General features: G+C 41.8%; 1 protein-coding gene across 2 annotated transcripts in view; it reads left to right on the forward strand.

Moving 5' to 3' along the window:
• The first annotated feature begins 5,224 nt into the window (after positions 1-5,224).
• The window catches only part of Tmprss7 (transmembrane serine protease 7), a 35,004-nt gene continuing 15,139 nt past the window's right edge, over positions 5,225-25,089 (forward strand). Inside the window, exons 1-10 of one of the 2 annotated variants that reach the window (XM_059277401.1) lie at positions 5,225-5,272; positions 7,473-7,680; positions 11,420-11,550; positions 13,595-13,662; positions 14,810-15,003; positions 16,747-16,785; positions 17,641-17,869; positions 19,075-19,205; positions 20,546-20,658; positions 24,853-24,959. In XM_059277401.1, the coding sequence (XP_059133384.1) occupies positions 5,225-5,272; positions 7,473-7,680; positions 11,420-11,550; positions 13,595-13,662; positions 14,810-15,003; positions 16,747-16,785; positions 17,641-17,869; positions 19,075-19,205; positions 20,546-20,658; positions 24,853-24,959 (1,268 nt within the window). Of the gene's footprint in view, positions 5,273-7,472; positions 7,681-11,419; positions 11,551-13,594; positions 13,663-14,809; positions 15,004-16,746; positions 16,786-17,640; positions 17,870-19,074; positions 19,206-20,545; positions 20,659-24,852; positions 24,960-25,089 lie in introns of those variants that run through there. The other variant, XM_059277402.1, reaches the window with a different exon arrangement.

A 25,089-nucleotide genomic window follows, 5' to 3' on the forward strand; every position in this document is an offset into this window, starting at 1 on the left:
AAGAGGTTGTAGGTTGGGATGTAAAAATTTGCGGGAGTGATATAAGCAGAAAGCAGAACATGGCTAAAACGAGGAAAGCAGAGCGGGCCAGAGGAAAGGCCAGGAGGGAGGGCTGCTGATGTCGGCCTCCTCTGTGGTCCAGGCTAATCTTCACGTCTTGGGGATTGTACACATTGCCTCAGGATGGAATCAACAGCTTACATGCCTTTCCTTCCACTGAGAGCTATTTTAGAACAGTGATATATTTTATGATTTAAAAGTATTTGACCCGTGTCACCACATGCCATGCAATAAATGTATAAGCAGATGGATGGGGGAGCGCATCGAAAATGCACAGGAGCGCACTGAAAATGCAGAACTTGGCTGGTCTGTTAGTCAGATAGGAGCTTAGGTGTCACACTAAGAAAGATCTCGAATAGCAGGCTAGGGGGACAGACAAGAGGGGCTACTGTTTGTGAAGGAATGAGGTGACACTGGAGTCATTTTAGGAAGCTTTATTTTTCACTATTGAGCATATGGGTCAGTTTCAGCATGGGTGGGGCCTGGAGGAGGAGATCCAGCTAAAGAGACAAGAATAATCCAGATCAAAGATGCTTTGCTTTTTAGAAAAGATCCATGGGATGTGACACAACGCATTAAGATCACTGTCTCTCTTGTAGGAAGGAAAAGGAAGCCAGCAGTTTATTACAGAGCATGAAGGATGACCCGAGTAACCTTGAGATTTCCACCCCGGCCCCCCCCCGCCCCGCCCCCAAGGGCTCAGCAGTGAGTGGAGATCAGATGGCAGCTCTCTGTGTGTGCATTTGTCATAGCAGGGGGAAGTGGAGCTTGAGCAGTGAATAAGCCCGTCTCAGATGCTGAAAAGCTGGCCTCTCCTGCAGTCGGGCGAAGATGGGCCAGTCACCTCCCACTGCTGGGAGCCTCTACGCCAAGGTCTCAGAACCTTACTTAGGCTGGATGAATGACTCAGAGCTGTTTCTGAGTCCTCACTATGCAGTCGCTTTGGTGGAGAAAGTCAAAACGCTTGCAAGGTTTTCATAGGTTAAATTTACATCGAGGTTAAGTTTGTGTTCTCCATGACCACTGCTGACTCCAATGGAGTGATAGTTCTCCGTGGATCCAGGTCACTGTGTGCTATCTGCCTGCCTGCCTGACAGGGACTGCTTCCCCCTGAACAGGGCCTTTACTGCTGACAAGGACTGTCTGTTGAGCTACTTATAATGGGAACACTAGCCTGCATGTGGTCCTTGTGTTGTCTTTGATGAAAGGTTCTGGAATTTAAGGGACTCTGTCAGAACTTCAGCAAAAACAATAAGGAGGTCAAAGACTGCTTGCCCTCCAAACTGCTCCCAAGCTTGTCTGCCTCACACCCCCGCTTTCTTCACATCTCTTCAGCTCTGTGGCGGTCTAGTGGATTCCACTCTCAGAGACGATCATTTCCTCAGCAACATCTTAGTGAGAAAAATTTCCAACTTTGCATTGGAAGAACTTAACAGCACCGGTGAACCTCCCCACACTTGGAGTTTTACCCTTCACATTTAGACACACTTGTTTTGCTGTGTATCTGTTCACTCAAACTGGGTTACATTTTGTTCATTTGTTTGCTTGTGAGATTGCATTTTATTTTACCTGTTTATTTTTATTTTTATATTTTGTTTTTTTGAGACAGGCTCTGTGTTGCCCCCGCTGTGCTAGAACTCTCTCTGTAGACCAGGCTGGTCTGGAACTCACAGAGATCTTCCTGGCTCTGCCTCCTGAGTGCTAGGATTATAGGCGTGCGCCACCACTGCCTGGCTGAGATTGTATTTTAATTCCAACATTTCTCTCTTCCCCTTTCTCCTTCCAAAGCCCCCGCTCTTCCCCACGCCAGCTCTCCTTCAAATTCATGGTCTCTTTTTTTTTTTTTTTTTTATCAATTGTTATTGTATGCATATATGAATTTGTATATTACTAAATATAACCTGTTGAATCCATATAATGTTACATGTATGTATGTTTTCAGGGCTGTTTAGCACTGGACAACCAATTAGTGTGCTCTTTCCTGGGGAGGATCACCTCTCCCTCTCCCAACTTTACTCAGGTGCCTGTTCCTGAATAAATGATCCCAGAGCCTTAGGGGTAGGAGTGTTTTATAGATGTATCCACTGGGACTGGATTGTGATTTATTTATTTATTTATTTATTTATTTATTTATTTATTTATTTAGGTTTTTCGAGACAGGGTTTCTCTGTGTAGCTTTGCGCCTTTCCTGGAACTCGCTTTTTAGACCAGGTTGGCCTCGAACTCACAGAGATCCGCCTGGCTCTGCCTCCTGAGTGCTGGGATTAAAGGCGTGCGCCACCACCGCCAGGCGGATTGTGTTTTAACAACTTCTTTCTCTATACTTTGAAATGATCTTTTGTGAAAAAAAAATCACACAACACAATGAACCAGTAATGGCTATGGGAAGTGGGAAAATTTTATCCAGCTTTGTATGTATTACCATATTAGTAAAAATAAAGTTAACAAAATAAATATTGCTTACAAACTATTACACATAAAAGCATAATACCTTACTGCTCAATCTCTACGTAGCTTTATTGAAGTTTAAATTCAAATTAACACTGAGTGGTCACATGGGAGATAGAAATGAAATCATTTAAATTCCATTCTCTTGTCTGTCCAGTCACAATGATTTACGATTGTTCTGAATCTTCTGCTTAAATGCGGGACTGTGCAGTCCTTCAGGAGTAGATGGAGACAAGCACTCAGCCCCATGTGAGCTGAAATGATTTCAGCAGCTGAGGAACTTATCCTCGGTCTGGGCTTGATGGTGCACACCTGTACTCCAGAGTTTAGGCTACACAAGGAAGGAGGGAAGGAGGGAGAGAGGAGGGAAGAACGGAGGAAAACTTTCTCTTCAAATGAACACGTGTCGCAGACTTCTTGTTAAATACAACTGAGCATTCTCCAAATTAACTTCTCCATTCACTCATTACTTATTAAAACATGAGTATTAATGTGACCATTTGATATTTAGATATGAATTATGAAAACTCAATTGTGATAGTAGTGATTGTTTAGCTTTTAAATTAATCAAAAAAAAATTTCCAGGATGGGACGTTTTTATCACTTACAATTGTTGGAGTAATGACTGAAAAGCAGCCCATGGTCGGCTGCATAGTTTTTACATTTGGCTCATACAGTGCAGCATCTTGTTATCTGGTTGCTACTTCTCCCTCTTAGTCATGTCAAAAAGCAAGGGCAGTGTATCCAGTACTTTCCCATTGCTGTGCTAAAACACTAAGACCACGAGTGTCTTGTGGGGGGAAAAAAAAACCAGTTTATTTTAGTTTACAGTTCCAGAGGGAGAGAGTCCATAAAGGCAGGAAAGGCATGGTAGCCTGTGTGGCTAGAGCAGGAAACCAAGAGGCCACATCTGCCCTGACAAACATGAAGCAGAATGAGCCAAGTGGAAGCGAGGCAAGGCTGTACACTCTCAAAGCCAGTGACATAATTCCTCCAGTAAGGCTCTAACTCCTAAAGGTTCCCTACCTCCTCAAACAGTACCACAACCAGGGACCAAGTGTCCAAATACGTAAGCCTATGGGGACCATTTCTCCTTCAAACCACCACTGCAAGCACAAACACATTGCAGGCTACAAAGACTGGTCTTATTGGGCAGGATTGCAACAAGGGAAAGGGACCAGAAGAGAACTGAGTTCAACTGCAAACGTAGGAAAGACAGTTGAGTAGTTAGAGCCAATGAGCAGAGTGAGAGTTAAGAAGATAGCAAATACGTATGAGAGTTCACCAACAGTAGCGGGCATGCTCGATGACTAGCCTAAGAGGGTCCTTGCTCAAGGCAGGCCAAGACATACAGAAGCACAGAGAATGAATGTGGCTAAGTATAAAGCATCATCATACACCAAGCATGTGGGGATTTCCTCAGAATCACCTTAGCAGGTCTCTTTCAACTGGGATAGACAAGTGAATAACGGGGTCCAAGGGCGAAGTCTCGTTAAAAAGAGAGCTCAGAGGAGCCTGACTAAACTTGGGTCCAAGACAGAGTCTTCACTAGGCACCACTGCTTAGGGACCACTGCGTAGTATGGATATTTTACCTATATTAATGGAGTATGGTTTTGTTCTAGAAAAAAAAAAAAAAGGTAGAATACATCAGAGTGAACCATTAAAAAGGCCTAATTTTAAACCTTCTAGATCCTTTAAATTATAAAGCCTAAAGCATCCTTTTGATGCCCAGATGTCTCAGAGAAAGATGTTTAACTTGTGTGTGTTTCCTCAGCAACAAGCAGAATTCTGACCTTATCTTCCAGGATTACTCTTTCCATCCTTGGAAAATTTATTTATTTATTATTAATATTATTAATAAATAATATAAATAATATTCAGATTTCTATGGAAGAGATGGGGATAAGGGATTTACATCAGAAAGGTTCCTGGGTTTTCTTAGGCTCCAAGACTAAAAGGAGAGAGAAGAAATCTTGGTAGGAAGCAGGTTTCTAAGGGCTCAAGCACTGAGGGCAGGATTGGAGAGGGTTCCCTGAGGAGCATGCAAGACATACTAACCAAGCAGAAACTTAATGACTTTTTGCCTTTTTTGGGGGGAACAAGGTCTCCATATATAGTTGAGGATGTCCTCCAACTTTGGTCCTTCAGTTTCTATCTCTCAAGTTCTAGGATTAAGGAGTGTGTTACCTCATCCAACTTAATTGCTTGATTTTTCTGTTGGACAATCAGTAAAGACCATCTTAACAACAATAGAATAACCCCCCTCTGATAGTCTGAGCAAATGAGGTTGGTCTATAGACTTTGAAGAAGGCAGATAGGAAAAGCAAGAGCAGGATGACCGTTCTGAAATTACTTTTAAGATGAGGACACACAGACGACAATAGGAAAATGTGTGTTTTGTTAATCTCAACCTGAATGACAATTATCAATGTGTTTAGACTGCTGGATTGAGTTTCTGGTAGGGGACTGAGCCCTTGGTTCATCACAGAGTTACATTCAGAAACCTTTCATAGTGGGGGAAACGCTGAGTGCTAGGTCCCTTTAACTTTACAGGGAAGCAGAGAGACAGCTTCAGTTTCTGAACTGGACCCGGGGAGGTAAGCTGACTCCAGGCCTCTGTAAGCTAGCGGAACACAGTGACTGTCTCTCAGTTCTTTTCAAGCGAGCATGTAGGGAAGTGAGTGAACACTGGATGGACACACAGAAGCCTGAACATGGACAAAGAAAACAGTGATGCTTCCTGCAAATCCTCAGACCTGAAAGTAAGTGCAATGTGGGAAGTCCTCACTCTTACTTGAACACTGTGTACTGTTGACCCTATTAGTGAAATGGCTTCAGGTGGCTGTAAAAACAAAGAGGACAAAAACAAATACTTTTTTTTGCAGTACTTAATGGATTTTGTTGAATGTGAGCTTGTTTTGAAAGACTGTAGTTGGTAATTAATTAGTACCTGTTTTTAGAAAACTCCAAGGAAATTGTACTGATCTCTACGTAAATTCCACTTTAAACTTTAATCAGTAGTGCTAACTGAGACTGCCTATAATGTGTTCTGGTTCTTAAAGATCCAGCTTGAGCCTTGGTGATCTACATGTGTTGGCATTTCTGCTCATTTTTTTTTTTTTTACTCCTTTGGAGTTATGCTATGCTTAAAAGTAGCTTGGCACCACATTTAACTCATCTGACAGTGGTTTATTTTCTTTCCAGAAGAACAAACTGGCCCCTTCAAGAAACCACATTAAGTGAAGTCTGTCTAGTTCAGGGTCACCGTGAGAGATATGGGCAACATGTCATTCCAAGGGTTGACAAGGATGTTTGCCAAAAAAGAATGAGGGCATCATGAATAATGCAAAGTGTACTTGGCCCCAGATTAGCCCATTAACTGGCAGGATTAAAGACTGGAAGACATGGCACTCTGAAGGAGAGAGAAAGAGGGTGACAGATGAGAAGACGATGACACAGCTATTGGGAGGTTCCTTCTTCATTATCTTTTTTTTTTTTTCTTTCCTGGATTGCTCCCTTTAAAAGAATGTGTGTTTAAAAGTTATTTCATCACTGGCGTTTAGTTACCCTGACATGCATAAATCTCTTTGTCTAAGAAGCTAAACTCTCGGATGCATTATTAAAGAATTCACAGCATCGGATGACAGAAGGCAGAGAAGGGAATAAAAGAGGAGGAGGAGGAAACAGTGCAATAATGTAGTTTTCCCCCTTTCAAGCAACAGGATGCACACAACCCAGCAATTTGACCAGCCAATGAGTCATCGGCTTCATTCCTTCTTGCTTTAGTTTAAAATTCTTCTCTTATTTATGATCGAGAAACTGAGTCACCAATCAGTTCAGCGGCCGTCAGGGACAAAACAATCGTGTTGTCGTCCCATCCTCCAGGCCTGCACAAATCACCACGCCTCTTTAGGTTTTCTCCCTAACCCACGCTCAGAGAGCAACAGAGAGAAAATCAATATATTTCTGTGAGAAACTCACTTGTATTCTTATTTCCAATCTCGCCACCAGACAGAAATAATAAGAGTACAAGAGAAAAGCGGAATAATACCAGCATCTAAAACCGTAAAAAACATTTGAGCATGATAATCCGTTCATGGAATCCCAACACCTAGGACACAGGCAGGAGAATTGTGAATTCACAGGCAGCTAGAGCTACTTAGTAAGATCTTGTCTCATAAAATGAATGCCCCCGGTACCCAATCCTTTCTGAAACTCGAATTAAAAACAAACGAACACCCTAAAAAAATACACAGGGAAGGCAGTGTCAACCCAGGCACCTCACACCACAGTCCTTTCCCCTCTTCCCAACCTTTAGACCCCTTTGTCTGCTGGACTCTACACAGTCAGGCCTCAGCTCCAGGGCTTCATTCAATAGGGTTGGTGAGGATCTGGAAGGTACACTCTATGGTTGGTACAACGTCTAGTTTCTTCTTTCAAAAGAAAGTGCATGAGTGCGTGTGTATGTGTGGTCAGAGAATAACTTGCAGGAATTGTTCTCTCCTTCTGCCTTTGTGGGTTTAGGGCAGTGGTTCTCAACCTGTCGGTCACAACCCCTTTGGGGTCCAGTGACCCTTTCACAAAGGTTGCCTCAGACCATCAGAAAACACAGATGTTTATATTATGATCCATAACAGTAGCAAAATGACAGTTATGAAGTAGCAACGAAAGTAACTTTATGCTTGGGGGTCACCACAACATGAGGGACTTAATGAAAGGGTCACAGCATTAGGAAGGTGGAGAACCACTCGTGTAGAGGAATCAGGTTTGCTAGCAAGCACTTTTACTCACTGAGCTCTAATGTCCAGCTTTTCTGCGCTCCGTTTTGTAACTGCCTGAAAACCACTGACTTCACTCACACAGCTTGACTGATGGGCCTTTTAGCACCAATTTCTCCTGCATGAGTCGCCCCACTTACGTTTGAGATGACCTCTAATCGATAATTCGTCTTTTCTTTGAAAGATATCCAACATCTCCATTCAGGTGGTCAGTGTCCCAGGGAAGCTACCAGGGAGAAGACTACCTCGAAAACCCATTGGCAAACCCAGGCCTCGCAAGCAACCCAAGAAGAAGGTTCCCCTTTGGAATGTTCAAAACAAGATCATTCTCTTCACGGTGTTTTTATTCATCCTGGCAGTCACAGCCTGGACACTTCTGTGGCTCTATATCAGTAAGTTAAAATTTAAGTTTCTTTGGGGGCAGGGTGAGTTCTTAGCAGGCTTATTCCGTCTCTGGGTACTTCCGGTAGAATTTTCCTCTTTCCCAGACACACACACACAGCTCTCAAGAATGGAGTTGAGACTTCAAGGGGAAAGCCGCTAGAGCAGTGCGCCATTTCTTCTTCATCACCACCACTTCCTTCCCATGGGGGGGGGGAAAGGAGGAGGGATGAGGGATGGGAAGGGAGCTGTGGAGGATGCCCAGGGGGAGCTGGCTCACTCATAAATGCGATGCATTTGTAGCTTTTGAAAAAAATGAATGGAACACTAAGCTGTTTCATTCCCTCATTCCGCCTACAGCCTGTTACTAGGCAACCTTAAATTTCCGGCTCCCCCTTTCATGTAAACACCTTTGTCTCCCAGTTCTGTTTTTACCTCTGTAACTAGGCTTTTGTCAATCTGATTGATCCTTTGGGGGAAGATGTGACAACTAGGCTCTTTCTTTCTGAGTACTTACTAATTCATCCTGGTAACTACAGCATTGGTTGATTTGCATTGGTGTTCCCATTGTGTGTAATGCATTTGACATAAAGTACACTTAATAGCACATAAGTGAAATATATATATATATATATATATATATATATATATATATATATATATAGTCTCAGCCCATGGATTCTGATACAGGGCGTCTGACATTCTTATAACTTCCTAAGTGATAGTAGATGGGAGTGTCTTTTGTTACAGTTTCTCATCATGGTCTAGTTCCTAGTTGCAAATACAGAACTTCTAAGAACATTGCTTCTTTATTTTGCTTTTCTAATATTGATGAGATGACTGGTACCTGAAAGTGCCCAGGAAGACAGAAGGAAACATGTCATTACCAGGCTGTATCTTTCAATTCTAGACCATACTGGAAAGGGGAGAGAAGTTAGAGACTAAATTTGATCATCAATGGTTAATGATTTAATCAATTACACCTTCAAAATAGGACATACATAAAAACACCTACAAACCATGTCTCTGAACATTTCTGAGTTGGTGAATTTGATGGGAGGCGCTGTATTCTAGCCCCGCATGGAGAGGAGCTTCTTGGCTCAGGCTTGCCCAGGCTGCACACCTAATGGTTCATTTGTGTTCTTCATAGGATCATATGTAATAAGCCATAAATAATGAGTAAATAACAACAAAATGTCTTAACAAATGATCGCAGCTGAGAGGGTTGTGGGAACCCCTGATTCATAGAAGTAACATGGATTGCTTAGGGGTATACTACTTGTAGTTGAAATCTAAGGCCAGAACATTATTATGGGAATGAGGCAGCAACTGTGTAGTCAGCGTAAGTTACACAGTCATTGGATACCCATTGCGATCTGCAGAGAATTGGAGAGTTGCTTGATGCAGAGACAAAACCCACACAACTGGTGTCAGAAATGCTGAGTTGAGAATCAGTTTGCCTATATCTGTTGTCAAAGATATTGAAATGTGATTGTAAGGCAGGAGAACTCTGGGCAAAGAATTCATGAATGTTCTTGAGCAGTGTAGGTCACTTGCTTATCCTTATAAATTGATCCTCAATAATGTGGCATAATCTAAGTACCCAGGCAATCTTCAGGAAGCTTACTGATGCGTTTTCTACTTTTGAAAAGACCACAAGTTGGTACTCAAGAAAGGATGTGGGTTATGTTTTCATTCTGAAGGGATTACTTTGTCATTATTGGAGAGGGACACCCAATGGGTCTAGAGATGGAAGGCCTCCAGAACGGTCTCCTGAAAGTTTATTGGATACATTGTGGGAGTGCCAAGGTGAGTTGACCTCTGTGATAGGCATGAGACAGACTGGTAAGCCAGATACCATTTCTGAGTCCATGGAGATTATAGACCGACAGGGCAAGTTAAGACAATGAGCAATGAAGACAACACACTTCATATGAACACAGAGCATATATAACCCATAGTTTCCTGGCACGCCAACTGACATGTTTGCAGTACCCTATAATTAAATAACACTATATAGAAGTAGCTTATTGCTATAAAAAAGAGAGGGTCATTTGGTGGAGACAGAATAGCAATAGGAAACAAAAGAAAACTTGTTTGAATAAGTAAGAATTATTCAATAGAAAACGGGTTATTTTTGACATATCCAATTTGTTCATAGAAGGTGGCAGTGAGAACTGAGGTAGACAGTTAATCAGGGAAACCGGCAAGGGTCTTGTGCACTGGTCCGAGCTAAAAGTATTAAGTAAATATAATGGTGAGGCACCATGGGGTGAGGCGAGAGCCAAAGTCAGGAACGTAATAATGATCAAAGCCCAACAAACAGAAGACCAAAATGTGTCCCCCCAAAACATACTTCCTGCCTTTACCCAGTGTTCCCCATCCTTTCACAGCCTCACTCACTTGCTTTGGCCCAAGTGACCCCAAATAGACTCTAGAAGAGGGCTGATTTCTGTCACTCCCGTGGATTTCATCTTTGAAATCCAACCGTCTTTTGCTCAGACTCACCTGATGGTGGGCCTTGTGCTAGCACGAGGATATTCTCTTTCTCATTTCCACGCCCCTCCATCTTTTTCTTCCCCACCAAACGTCTTGAGGTCTAAAGGTAAGCTCAGAACTTACTATGTTGGGGGCTGAGGTAAAACAATGGTTTACTGTGCATTCCCTCCCTCCGAGAGCTTGAAAGGGCTGCCCAGGGGTGACCGTCACAGAGAACGGGGTTGCAAAGCCCTGTGAGAAGCCTGGAGTGGCAGCACATGACTGTAATTTTAACACCTAAGAGTCAGAGGCAGGGAGACTTGGAATTCAAGGACAGTCTGGGCTATTCTTGTGAGATTATCTTGAAAGACCAATAGATGGGAATACAGCTCAGTGGCAATCCTTTGACTCCATGTGCTAGGCCCTGAGTTTGAGCATTGCAGTAAAGGCATGCATGAATAAATACATATTAAAATAATCCATGAGTAGCTGTGAAAGAGGAGAGAGACCTTGGAAACGAAGAGGTGACTGTGGTCTGGTGCTATAGTGCTTGCCTAGCACGTGTTCAACCCCTAATATTGTGAATGGGGTGCAAGAGGACTAAACTTCAATTCTCCCAGCCATTTCCTCATTCTCATGGATCCTGAGTCCATGCAGATGCGGCCAGCCTTGTCTCTGTCCATCTGTCAGCAAAATTCATGCCAAGAAACCTAGTCTTACAGTTCCCAGAGCAGATTTGAGTAGGAGTGACACCATGCTGAGTCGAAGGTCATGCTGGTAAGGATAAGTGCTCCATATGTTGAACAGAGCAGAAGCGTGGGCTCACTACTGAATATTAGGCACCCAAGTCAGCTCAATGGAAGCTCCCAAGAGTCAGGGGATTTTTTTTTTTTCTTTCCTCATCATGCTAACTGTTTCCCAGACTGTGATGGTACATGTTTTACCACCTTACAGCTTGCAGACATGGAACTCATGAAAACTATGTATGCTCTTAACTCTCTAGAGACAGTAGAGCAAAGTCCAAGAAGTCTAGTTTTTACCTTTAAACCTTGCTTTTAAGTATTTGCCAGTAGCAGACAGGAAGGGTAGACTGTGTCAAGAGCCACAATAATGGAAGAGATGTCACTAAGTCTGTTTTGACTTCCACAGGTTATGATGCACCAAAGTATGTATGTGCCTAAGATGAAACCATTTTAGGAAACTCCTGCCAGCACGCATTAGGAGTTGCTTAGCTGCCCCAATCTCCTCATTGCCTTCTCTCCTGTTTTGCAGGTAAGACAGAGAGCAAAGACGCCTTTTATTTTGTTGGGATGTTCCGCATCACCAACATTGAGTTTCTTCCTGAGTACCGGCAGAAGGAGTCCCGGGAATTTCTCTCCATGGCGAAGTCGGTACAGCAAGTGGTGAGGCTGGGGGTGCGGGATCAGGAGGGTGGAGCCTGCAGGAGCAGGGGGGTGGAGCCTGCAGGAGCAAGGGAGTGGAGCCTGCAGGAGCAGGGGGTGGAGCCTGCAGGAGCAGGAGGGTGGAGCCTGCAGAAGCAAGAGGGTGGAGTATGGGTGGGTTTCCTAAGTGTCCTAGCTCATTGAGTTTAGGAAATAGCAGGTGGGGCACATAAAAGAAAGCTGTCAGAGGAAACCAGGGAATTGAGTTCATCTGCGTTTTAAAATATAGTTGCGTTTCCACCCTCCATTTCATCCATGTTCACTGTAACATTCTTTCTATCATAATGTTAAAAGGAGACAGCTCTTTCAACTTCTGTTTTTCTCCTCTATAAAATAGAGACTATCATGTGATCTTTAAAATATCCTCCAGTTCTGAAGTTCAAACATACTGATTGATTTTGTGATTTCTACACATTTATTCCAGCCTTATAGTGGCCATCTCTTCACGACAAAACAAAAAACCAAAACTCAAAAACCAAACCAATATGTCCGTTTTATTCAAATAATAAATACCATAAAAATTAGTAAAATTCAGAAAAATATATTTTAAAAAAAGATCATCAGTTTTTCAATGTCATTTCCAGAGACAAAGCTCTGATTCTGGCCTGCAAGGACATGAGGGCATTGCAATATTGGAGTATTAGCAGTTATCTTTATAGTGTGATGTTTTTCTGTTAACATTGCATCTCATGTTTCCTTTGCAAGCAAATATTCTTTTAAAAGCAAGTGTTAATAGTCTCAAAGTTAACAAATCCTTTTTTAATGGATGCTTAAGCTGTTCCCCAGGTTTTTTTTTACATTATACATAATACAAAATCAAAACTGCCATGAATTATGCATATTTCTGATTACTTCCTCAGACAATTCCCTAAAAGCATCTAGAAGAAAACAATCCATTCAGGGCTCCTGGCACAGAGCGAGAATGGGAAGAGTTCTGCTAATTTGGATTTCTGCAGCAATGTAGAGGGTTGCCAGGGACCTCACTGCAGTGAGAAATGAGGAGGGGTTCTGAGAATTACAGCAGTGTTCAGATGGCATCATACTGACAGCCAATAGCTACAGCAGTAAATCCTTCACCTCAAATACAGGTGCACCAATTATGCCTCAAATGATGCCTACTAGGTAGGGAGGGTGAAACCAAACCAATGTAGCTCAGTAGGTTTAGGCAGTATTTTTTGTGCTGCATGTTTTTTTTTAATAATGAAAAAATTATTATTATTATTTTCTGTGCACTGGTGTTTTGCCTGCAAGTGGGGATGCTTGATCTCCTGGAACTGGAGTTACAGAGAAGTTGTGAGCCAATGTGTGGGTGCTGGGAATTGAAGCCAGGTCCTCTGGAAGAGCAGCCAGTGCTCTTGCTCACTCAGCCATCTCTCCAGCCCCACTGAATGGTTATTTTAAACGTCATATTATTCATATTCTTTCTCACAATATTATAGAATTTTTAAGATTTGGACATTTAGGTGGGTGTTTTTTTTTTTTTTTTTTTTTTTGTTAGAGTTGGAGAGGAGAATGAATTTAGCATTAGGAAAGCTAAGCAAAGACCAAGAAGGTGTATTGGTTGAAAAAGGTTTTGAGAGCCAATTAAGAAGTTTTGGACCAGCTGACTTGGCTGGCCTGACTATGGGCACCACGCGCCGCCTTGTGGCTAATACTGGAATTTGTCCTTGGGAATAACCAGGTCTGAAACAGGCGATAAATACACTTGTTAACTATGGGAAAAACTAATATTAGGAATGGGAAGAACTCGGAAGGGAAACTTGATGACAGACTTTAAAGACATAATAAACGGGTCAGAGTAACTGACGATTCTTCACATCAGAATAAAAGCATTCTAAGAATTGCTTCAGAAACAAGGACCAAGTTAAGTTCAGGAGATAATGTCTGGGTTGGAGTTAGAAGCCTTTGGTTTGAGGCCTGCTTTCCCCACTACTAGCTGTTGGAATGCGGCCCTAAGGAAACTGAGTTTGAAAGAATTACGATTATTTAATCTTTTTATTTTCAGGTAAACCTGGTTTATACAACATCTGCTTTCTCCAAATTTTATAAGCAGTCTGTGGTTGCAGACGTCAGGTAACGCATGTCCCTCGTTCTGGGATTCTTACCATCCTCGCTATGTACCCTGCAGACTTCCCTGGAAGGATGGAGATTCCCCATTCAGAGACTATTGATGTTGGTAAACACCCCATTAGCGAAACCAATGACCCACCCATCTGCCAGGCTGCCACACCAGGTCTGTTTTTTATCTACCAAGTCTGCCTCCCTCCACCCAGATGGAATCAGCACATCTGGAGAAAATGGTCACACACACATGGTCACCACGGTGGGTGGATGGTGGAGAAAGAACAAGACACAACCACTACTTTCCCAAATATGTTCAGTGACAAACTGACCACTAGAGATTATCTGAGAAAAAAAAAAGACTCTCATGAAAAAAATGATAATTTTTTCAAAAAACTTTGCTCCGTATACTGTAATCACATTTCTGTTACCCTTCATATAGTTGCAGAGACTCATAACCCCAAGAACGGAGTCAAGGTTTGGAGAAGCCTTGGAGGGAATCAACTTGTTTGTTTTCCTTAACTTCCATTTCCCAGTTTTCTAGTACAGAGCACCATCATACGTTTCTACAATCAAAGCATGTTGTATTTGTACAACTAGGAATGCAGACTCTGTGGTCAGTTTCAAAAGAAAACCAAACTCTGCTTCTAGCTTTGCTACATATTAGCTGTGATTCGCTGTGTGATTTTGAACTACATTTGTCCCCAGTTTTCACATCTGCAGAACTGGAAAAGTAGCAGGTGAATTGGACAAAGCAGATGTCATACTGTGTGGAGACATGTTGAGATGCAGAACTGAATTGTCATTATTCGAAGTGACTACTGGTTGATACCCTTAAAGGGATCTCTGTGGAGATGGAGCTATTGAGTAATGCTTCCAGACTCGAATCCAACACAGTGATTAGAACACACATCCAATACAGTGATCAGAACACACAGAGTGACAATTTCTCTTTCCAATTCTTATAGCAGGACCAAAGACAACCTACGGAAGGGTATTAATTCATTTGAAGGGTGTTCTCAGTGGGCTTGAATCCATCAGTTTCTACCTTCCTGGGAATGTTCACTTTCTAAGAAGCACACTTGAACACCTCTCTCTCTCTCTCTCTCTCTCTCTCTCTCTCTCTCTCTCTCTCTCTCTCTCTCTCTCCCCACTGTAGTAGTAACAACAAAGGTGGTCTTTTGGTCCACTTCTGGATTGTGTTTGTCATGCCACACGCCAAGGGCCACATCTTCTGTGAGGAGTGCGTGGCGGCCATCTTGAAGGACTCCATCCAAACCAGCATCATAAACCGCACCTCTGTGGGGAGCTTGCAGGGCCTGGCTGTGGACATGGACTCTGTGGTACTAAATGGTGATTGTTGGGTAATTCTCCTTTAAACATTCCTTCCAATATCACTTCTGGTATTCACCATTATGAGAGGTAACATTGTAGTATAGACTCTTCCACAATCCTAGGAGCAGCGGACAAGCTGAACGTTGTAGCTATCGTTGGTGAGGGAAATTCTTAAATGTTATACACGGTATGATTGAAAAGTAGAATTGTGAACACAATTATATTTATTAAGGTATGTTTCTTAAGCACCTTCAGACTAAGTCCCTAAGGAAGGAAGTTCTAGAATAGAAGAATATCACTGAAGTTTATCTGATCTTTTCCTTTGTCCTATTTTATGAGTGTTGTTGCTGGGAACGGAAAGCTTAGTTTGGTGCCTGGATGAGTGGCAAAAGTTAGAAAGAAAGCTTTCCTAGGCAAAGTAAAGGGGGAGAATAGAAGAAAGGTCACGTGAGCGATCAATGTGGGGAAACTGGGCAGAGCATGGAAGGGTGAGGCGAGCATGCAGGGAGGGAAAAGGAACACTGGCTGTCCTGAGTCTTTATTAAAATTACATTTTAAACTGTATGTGTGTCTGTACATACCATGGCACATGTGTGTATGCCAGAGTTCAACTTGTGGAAGCTGATTCTCTCCTTCCATCCTGTGAGGATCAAGGTCAGGTCACCAGCATTGGCATCAGGAGCCTTTACGTGCTAAGTCATTTTGCTGGCTCCTGAGTTGTCACTTATTGAGGCTTTTGAGGTTAAGGTGGGGTTGAGGTGACACAGACTTTTGTGTGTGAAAATGAGCCCACATATGTGAAAATCAGACTCCATCTTTTGAGGCTTTTGCACATCTGTATTTAGGGTGGGAAATACAGCCATAACGGTTGCATCTTATGTACACCTGCGCCATGTGCAAGTGAATGGGCCAGATGCCTGCCTTTTGCCTATATAGGTCTAGTGCCCTTTGTTGAAGATCATGTTGCAGTAATGTATCAGGAAACGGATGTGGCCTAAGAATTAAGATGTGTATTTGGATAGCGTGAAAATAACTAACCACACTTTATTATCTTCATTGCCTTATTGAACTAAGGAGGAAAATATGTAAATGCATTGCATTGCCATCATTATCTTTTTTTTTAAATCTCTGTGGTTAGTTAGAAGCTGGCTTGAGGTTTCTTACTATCTCACGAAAGGCCAGTATTTAAAATCTGCCCACCCCCAGTCTACTCCTTGTCACCTTGCCTACACCAATGCTCCCAATCAGGCTGTGCCTCAGCTCCATGGAAACACAATGGCACCATTTGTCTTGACAGCAAAACATGGTACTATTTAAAATTTCTGCAGCTTTGTCTTTTGATATAAGTTTTGCACGTATAAGTACCAATTATATGAACACACCTATACTAGATGTATAGTAGGTAGCTGATATTTGGTTTGAACAAATGAAAAATCTCTAGTGGAAAATTCCACACTATGTTTAGGACTGAAATAATTATTATTATTTATATAGTTGTTTTCTTACCCTCAAATTATTTAAAATTTGTAACTCTGAATGCTTGGAAGCAAATAAAATAGAATGTTTTTCATGGATCTTTAGCTTCAGTGGCTGTCACTGTTTATCTTTAAATACCTAGATAACTCCGCTCCTCACTGGACTATTGGGACGTATAACCCATAACCAATGTGTCTGATTATTTTAAAGAAGGACTGAGAACAATTTTCCAAACAAACGAATCTCTGGAACTAATGATCTTCTTTCTATCCCGTTTCAATGCAGCTGGGCTCCGGTCAGACTACTCTTCCACCATAGGATCTGGTAAGTTCATGAATTTCTTCTTTACCCCTCACTAGAGTGTATATGTACTGGCTATACTTGCTCTTCCTAATGATATGATCCATTTATGTTTTTTTTAGTTGCAAGTGACAGCAATATAAGTGACTTTAGCACAAAAGAACCTTGATAGGCTGACGTATTACACAGTTGAGACAAATATGGAATAAGGTGGCTTTAGGCGTGATGGAAACCAAGTTCTAAAATGAAATGCTGGCAAGACTATATCTCTACCGTCTTACGTTGAGGCTTCGCTCTCAAGCGTAGGTTCCATTGTGGTATCAAGTCAAAACTTAGGCTTGACCATTTTTCTCAGTCTAGCGGAAGACTCCAGTACACAGATGAAAGTTCCCATAGAATTCTGAGCTGAATCCCATTATACAGATTGGCAGATGTGCCCCTTCCTGAACCAACTTCTTTGACTGGCCAGTCTGGTCATGTGTCCCCTTATGGAATCAGAAGTGTATTTAAACGCAACTAAAGTATGGGTTCAGTGGGGGCAGTTTCTCAAAGTAATTGGTCACCAAAAGAGAGGAGTATGGAGTCTAGACTGGTAAGGAAAACAAACGTCATCCTCTGGATGACAGTTTTTGCCCGCTACTCTTTTGTAGAGATTTCTAGAGAAGTCATGCTTTGAGAGCAAGGGGGTTGAGAGAGAGAGAGAGAGAGAGAGAGAGAGAGAGAGAGAGAGAGAGAGAGAGAGAGAGAGAGAAAGAGAGAGAGAGAGAAAGAGAGAGAGAGAAAGAGAGAGAGAGAGAGAGAGAGAGAGAGAGAGAGAGAGAGAGAGAGAGAGAGAGAGAGAGAAGGGTGGACAGACTAAGGAAAGCTCTTTCTCCACAGACAAAGGTTGCTCCCAATACTTCTATGCAGACCATCTGACCCTCCGCTACCCTCTGGAAATTTCTGCAACCTCAGGACAGCTAATGTGTCACTTCAAGCTAGTGGCCATAGTGGGTTATCTGATTCGTCTCTCAATTGAGTCCATCCAATTGGAAGCCGACAGCTGCATCACTGACTCCCTGACTGTTTACGACTCCCTCTTGCCAATCCGGAGTGCCACCCTGTACAGGTAAGATGCAGGTTTTCTAGCTGCTTGGAGAAAAAGGTTTTCCTGTTCTCTATTTACAGTTCCTTTACTTAAAAAGACTAAGGGTATCCACTGTGTCAAATACTGACCCTGACACCCCTGATACTTTAAGTGTCTGTCAGGTTTTCTGTTTGCTGTTCACTTTAGTACACAAGACTCATAAAGTCTACATAGCAAAGACTTTGGGCAAAAGAGACATGAATTTGTCAGATATTTTGTGTAATTTGACTTTTGTTATGAATACAGTAAAGTCTATTGTATCAATAAAGCATGAGAATAAATACCCTATGATGATTAGATCACATTAAATGATTAAAAATTTCTTTAATTGCAAAGGTGTTAATAGAGAACAATGAGGCCAGAAAAAATAATAGCAATTATTTCACAATTTCATTCTCCAGCAACTTCCTGTTATATTTTCATATATATTTATTCTATTCATTCATATATATTTATTAAATATACAAGACTTACCTGTGTCATAATTTTAAAATTTAATAGTAAATTTCTATCATGGGTGCTTAATATTCAATAAGCTAATGATGGCAATCAAGCTTTACTTAGGGTATGTGAATTATCTTATTTTTAATAATATTTACACTATCACAATGCTTTATATGTGTGCATATGCATTTATATTTTGGTGAGGAATATACATATTAGAAGTCCAAATACAATATATACTGTGCAATGAAAAGTAAGTTCATCCCTGTCTCCCTTCAGTGATAGTTGGCTTCTTCTCGTCCTTCCAGATATATGGAGCTATTATCTCATTTTGATCCTTACTACAGAGCAATAGGGCAACATCTTACCCTACAAATCTTACCATTTCACAGAAAGAACACTGGAATTTACATAAATGTAATTGCTTGACTGTCTAGCATCTTTCATCCAGCTGATCCATGGAGCCAAGCGCACATCATCTTTATATCCTGTTTTCCCTCAAGGAGAGCCCAAGGGTGGCCATCTGAGAAAATCCTTGGTAGTCATTTCTAGATGAATGCTTCTGCATCTCTTCCAGCTCCATTCTAGCTGCAGAACTTTATGACTACCCACCGATGAAGGTCTAACTAGCAGAGACCAACTCAGAAGAACTGAGTGATGGCTCTGGAAATGTGTGAGATGGTGTAGTATGGAGACCCATGGATGAAACAAGCCACTATTCACTTGTTGTTATCTGGTTGCAGAATCTGTGAACCCACAAGAACCCTAATGTCATTTGTTTCTACAAATAATCTCATGTTGGTGACACTCAAGTCTCCTTATGTACGGAGGCTGTCAGGGATCCGGGCGTATTTTGAAGTCATTCCAGAACAAAGTAAGTCTTCTCCAATTTAAACAAGTCACTTGCAGTGCTTGTGAAGATGCTGTAATCTTTCTATCCTGAGGCTATATTGTGATATTAGTTGTGTCAGTCAAAGAAGTTGTACTGGACATGAACCCTGACTCAGAAGACAGGCATCATAGTAAATTCAGTAAAGAACTGTTAGCATAAAGATGTTGATTAGGTTAACTCAAAAGGGCAAAGGAGAATTGAAAGTGTGTGCGTGGAAGAGCGAAGAGAAGAAGGGAACTAATGTGATTGAGAGTTTGGAGGAAGAGGTCTGTGGCTGAAGCTTTGGCCTCTTAGCAGATGCCACCACTTACCTGCTTCTGGTGTGTCTCTGAATCCAGAACCATGCTGTAAAGAAATCGGCCACATCCTACAGGTCTGTAGCAAAAAGGAGGATTGGAAAACAAATATAGAATGTGAGAAAAATATGTTAGCTGTATAAACTGATGGCATGACCACCCCATGGTATGGTTAAAGGGAAGTTTTTTTTATTATTATTATAGGATAGAGATAGATAGATAGATAGATAGATAGATAGATAGATAGATAGATAGATGATAGATAGAGAACAGTCAGAGGCATCTGGAAGAGTTCAGAGCAGAGAAAGGAAGTAGTGGATGGAACATGGCCAGCAGTCTGGATCTGGCCACAAGAGAAACAGGACCAGAGTAGGGAGATAGAGAGAGGGAGAGGGAAGGGCAGGAGAGAGAGAGAGAGAGAGAGAGAGAGAGAGAGAGAGAGAGAGAGAGAGAGAGAGAGAGAGAGAGAGAGGATGTGAAAGGGAGACACAGAGGGGAAATAGCAAGGTTATGAGGGGAAGGAATACCTAGGGGAAGGGAAACCAGTGAATTGGGAGCAGTTTAGGGTAGGGTAGAAGGTAAGAAGAGCTAGGATGCTAGCATCCCTTTGAAATGTGTAACAGGTACTTGCGGTAAAAAGGGAGCCTGCAGGCCAGCACCAGCTTTGGAATGCACCACAGGTAGCCATTTGCCCCTCGGCCTGTGATAAAGGCACATAACTTCTTTTGATAGAGGGGAACTGGCTTTACAAGTTCCTGAGGAATGCTGGCTTTTATCTAACCTCCAGAAAGCGCCCCCTAGTCCAGGCTGAGCCCGTTTCTGGATATCTGGACTACCTTTTGGAGTTTGGGGAGCTGGAGTTTCCTTTGGACCTGACATTAGCTAAATATCTATGGAGTGTTCTTTCTTTGAAGAGATAAACTATGCCAGTTCATTAGTGGAGTAAATATGCGTGTGTAGAGAAAGCATGCAGCCATGTTCTCATCTCATCATGCCGGGTCCTTGTGTGTGGATACCTTCTTTCAGAATGTGAAAACACGATATTGGTCAAGGAAATCAACAGCTTTGAAGGGAAAATTTCAAGTCCGTATTACCCAAGCTACTATCCTCCGAAGTGCAAGTGCATGTGGAAATTTCAGGTAGCCTAGATCTTCTCAGTATCTCGGGGGAAAATTGTTCTATTTTAGCAAAATATGGTTAAGTCATTTTGTTTTTAAAATTCTAAGAATAATACCACTTAATGTTTGGAGATATAAACCTTATTGAAATACATTGTCTGGAAAGTGAAATTTTCCATTGTCTACATCCTCTGCTGTCACGCTACCTACTACTCTCAGCTGATTTGATCTTATTTCTCCAATTTATTTTGTTTTTATTTATTTTTTTTAAAACCTAAAGGTATTGTTGCAGGATCATATAACTATTTTATTACAGATAGTGCTATTTCAGAATGGAGACTAATAAAAAATAAATTTGATTAGATTATTTATAGTCCGTATGTGAGTAAAACAAAATGTAAGTTTATATGAAACGCACGCATCTCCCTCTGCTGCTTGTCAAGGCATTGCTCACTGTTTAAATCTTGGTCTTGAAGCTATTTTTCTTTCTCCTACTATAATAGCACATGGAAATGGAAAATATCACTTAGTGCATATGTATAAAATCATTAGTGGATAGCCTCATAATTGGGTTGGATGTAAATGACAAATACATACAGTTTGAATTCATCAATATGCCATTGAATGATAACTGTGGACCTGGAACTCAAGTACTAAAAGAGACAGAAAAATCTGAAATTGAAAAAGAAAGGAAGTTCGACTTTTGTGGAATGTTCCTTCCAGTAGGGGGAGACAGGTGATATGCTAACAAGCTACACAGACAATGAGTCCTCCCTATTTGTACGTTTCACATCTGTGGATTCAGTTAATGACTCCATTAAGTGTGTACCTGTATTGAACATACATGGACCATATTATTGATATTATTTCCTAAACAACAGAGTGTAACTGCATTTTACAAAATTATTGCATGATACTTGCTATTATGAACAAAATGGATATTTAGAGTATGTGAAAGGATCTGTGTGGGTTCTACAGATACTATGCATTTTATGGAAGGGACTTGAGTACCTATGGATTTGGAGATATGGGAGTGGGGCCCATAAACCAATCCTCCCAAGATACTGAGGGGCAACTGTGTGCAGCTTGTCACATGTGACACAGTGCTACAGGGGAAAATGAAGAAGTTGAGGAGGTGTGACAGCTTGGGAGGGAAGTGTGACAGCTTGGGAGGGAAGCCGGAAGTGTGAAGGGAAGCACGTCCAGGGGTCGCTAAATAGGAAGTCAGAGAAGCCTCATTACCAAGGGGAACATTCGCAGAGATGCTGAGAGGAAAGAGGGACCTACCTTACAGATGTCTAGAATGAGAGTGCGGTAGTCAAGGGAACAGTTGGTGAGGACCCTGTGGCAGGAGGGAATTCCACACGTGATCATTTGTACATCGTCATGCAAATTTAATATTTCAAATGATTTTGCGATTTTAACCAAATCTGATGACTGACTTCATGTCCTGGTGACGAGTATCGTTAAGTTATTTGATGTCAATAGTATGGTCATCTACAAATAAGTAGCCAGATCCTGTCCTCTGCCAGGTTTTCAGGACTTAGTGTCTCAGATGACCAGGGGGTTGGGGAGCTAAGAGGGTAAGAGACAATAAATAAAAGGACTAAGGAAAGAGGAGGGGAAAATACCATTTTCTCCTTCTCCAACCCTCCCAAACAAAGATGTAGCTTCTTAAACTCGTTCAATGACCAGAATAAAGAGTACACCTTTCCCTAAAATTCTGCCAAGTGTTTGAAATGCTTTTGATGTAAAGTAAATGTTGATTCTATAATAATCCAGAGACTTACCCATAAACACTGTTGTTGTTATTTCAGTCAGACTGGAAATAAGAATATTGGCTTACTTTCTATTTTGCTAGAGGTTGAGGGTTGAGTGTTGAAGAAAAAAAATCTTTATAAGGGAAAGGGCATGTCATACTAGTAAGGGAGTGGTGAATACAGGAAGGGACATTGAAGGGACATGAGCCAAGGGTCTCCTAGCCTTCAGTAGGGTTACTGTGAGCCATGGAGGTCCCCTCCCCATATCACGGAGGAAAATGATGGGGTGGCTTGGAAGGGAGTCATGTGTTTCCTGCCTCTGTGAAGGAAATGTGAAGGCATCTTTGCCATAGAAATTTCCAATGCCTATTTGAGATAGTTTCCTATTCTATGTGAGTCCCTCATATGGTTTACAATAACCATATGAAACATTGGGCAGAAAATGGCTGCAGTAAAAGATGAGGTTAAATCTCTGGTCTGCATTTCCTAACCTCAGAAAGTTCATCATTTCTGTTAGCTGTGCTTTTTTTTTTCCTTCTATAAAATGAAAATCATATTATTGACCTAACAGGTTTATTATGGTGTTAAAATGAGAACTGTAAAATGTCTGATCTAATCTCTCAAAAGTGGGTAACCATGGATGACTACCTATATTCACATTAGAAAGAAGCAAGTGTATACATCATGTACTTAGAGCACATAGCCACAATAAAATATCTGTCAGAACAATATATATGTCAATGGATAAAATCAATCTAAAGAAAAACATGATAGGAATGAATTATAAAATATTTCCCACAACTTTTATAAGTAATTTCATTTTTTTGTCAACCTCATACACAGATTCTTCATCTACATCACTTCCATTCCGCCCTCCCCACATCAATTCCTCTTGTGTTTTCCTGCCCCCAGCCAGATTCATGATCCTCTCTGAAATTATGGTTTTCATGTGTGTATCCAATTACTGAGTTCATTTACTGCTGCTCATATATAGATATGAGGCTAAGTCAGGGCTAATCATTTTGAATTGGACAGTCTATGCAGGGGAAGAAACTGGTCTTCCCTGTCTCAGAAGCTACCGACTACTTGTAGCTCTTCATGTAGGGGCAGGACCATGTGGAATTTCCATTATCCACAACAGCCTGTCACCTGGTATTGTCATTATGCTGGTCTTGTTCAGGCAGCCATATGTTGATATTTTGTGGGTGCATAGTGTAACTTTAGGGGACATTATCTAGTAGCAAACTTACTGGGCCTCTCTCTGCCTCTTCAAACCTTTTTGCCAACCTTCAGCAGTTTTCCCTGAGCCTTAGGTATAGGGGTCATGTTGCAGACCTATCAGTTGTAGTAGGGCACCCCACAGTTTGCATTTTAACAGTTTGTGCCTATGTACTAGTCTTCATCTTTACAAAACAAGCTTATTTGATGAGGACTGAGAGCTATACTTGTCTGTAAGGATAAATATTTAGAACACAGTTAGAAATCACACAGATGGAGAAAAACGATGGCAGTAGATTCTCCTCTAGGGCCCCCGGCCTCACCAATCATGGGTAGTTTTCTAGGTTTACAGTATCAGGCGTGATTTCCCTGCTATCCATCAGGCCTCAGTCAAATTAGACAGCTGTTGTTTACCTCAAAGATAAAAGTGCCCCTGCTACACCAAGGAGGACAACTTGCTTGGCTAGTCATTCCTTATGGTTTATAGGCTTTATACCTGGGTAGAACTACTGATTGTTTCTCTCCCTTGGCAGCATGCCCAGACCTTTCCAATACCATGAGCAACAGTTCTCAGGGAGGAGCCTTCCAAGTCAGTTCCAACTCAACCCCTCCAAGCTCTGTGTCTGGTGAATGTGTCTTCCGCAATAATAGGGTCTTACCTTCAAGTTCTGGAAGGGAACCAAGGCCAAAGGAAACAGCCCATATTGTTTTGGGAGACTGGTATTCCTTTGACCAGCAACTACAAAGGAAATTTTCCATGTCTGGCACTGGAGCTTTTGTTATATAGTGCATGGCCCTTGGGAGGAGCACTGTCACCCCATGTAATGCAACTCCATTAAAACACACACACACACACACACACACACACACACACACATACACATACACACACATGTGTGCACACACATCAGTATTTTTGAGTGAACTGATAAAATGTTTCCCTATGACTCTTCCGAATGTCCTTATCCCCCCCCCCCCCCGCCGCATTATGCTTTCTCCCACCCCCATTTTCCCCACTGTCCACTTCATAGCACCCGTTTCCTACAAAACCCTCTCTAGGGTCCCTTCTCCCCCTCCCACCATGGTGTATCTCACCAAGGGCTGCATAACACAAAGAGGAGAATATCTTTAAAACAATAAGCCCAAAGAAGGAGTACTGAGCAAGGCAAGGGCATTTTAACTTGAAACGTGTTATTCTACTGGGGCATTTTTCTGATTTGATTTTTGCTTTATGCAGACTCCCTTAACAACTCTTGGCATAGCCCTGAAATTCTACAACTATTCAATAACTAAGAAGAGTATGAAAGGCTGTGAGCATGGATGGTGGGAAATTAATGAGCACATGTAAGTGAATTTCCGACGTGAGGGATTATATGGAAAGTCCCTTGTCCTCTCGGAGTCTTCGGTTTATGAGAGAAGGAAGTGAAGGATAAAGGAGTTCAGAAACATACACATGGCCAGTTAGCACTTGTGG

Source organism: Peromyscus eremicus, chromosome 12 (assembly GCF_949786415.1).
Source record: "Peromyscus eremicus chromosome 12, PerEre_H2_v1, whole genome shotgun sequence".
In the NCBI taxonomy this organism is placed as follows: Eukaryota; Metazoa; Chordata; class Mammalia; order Rodentia; family Cricetidae; genus Peromyscus; species Peromyscus eremicus.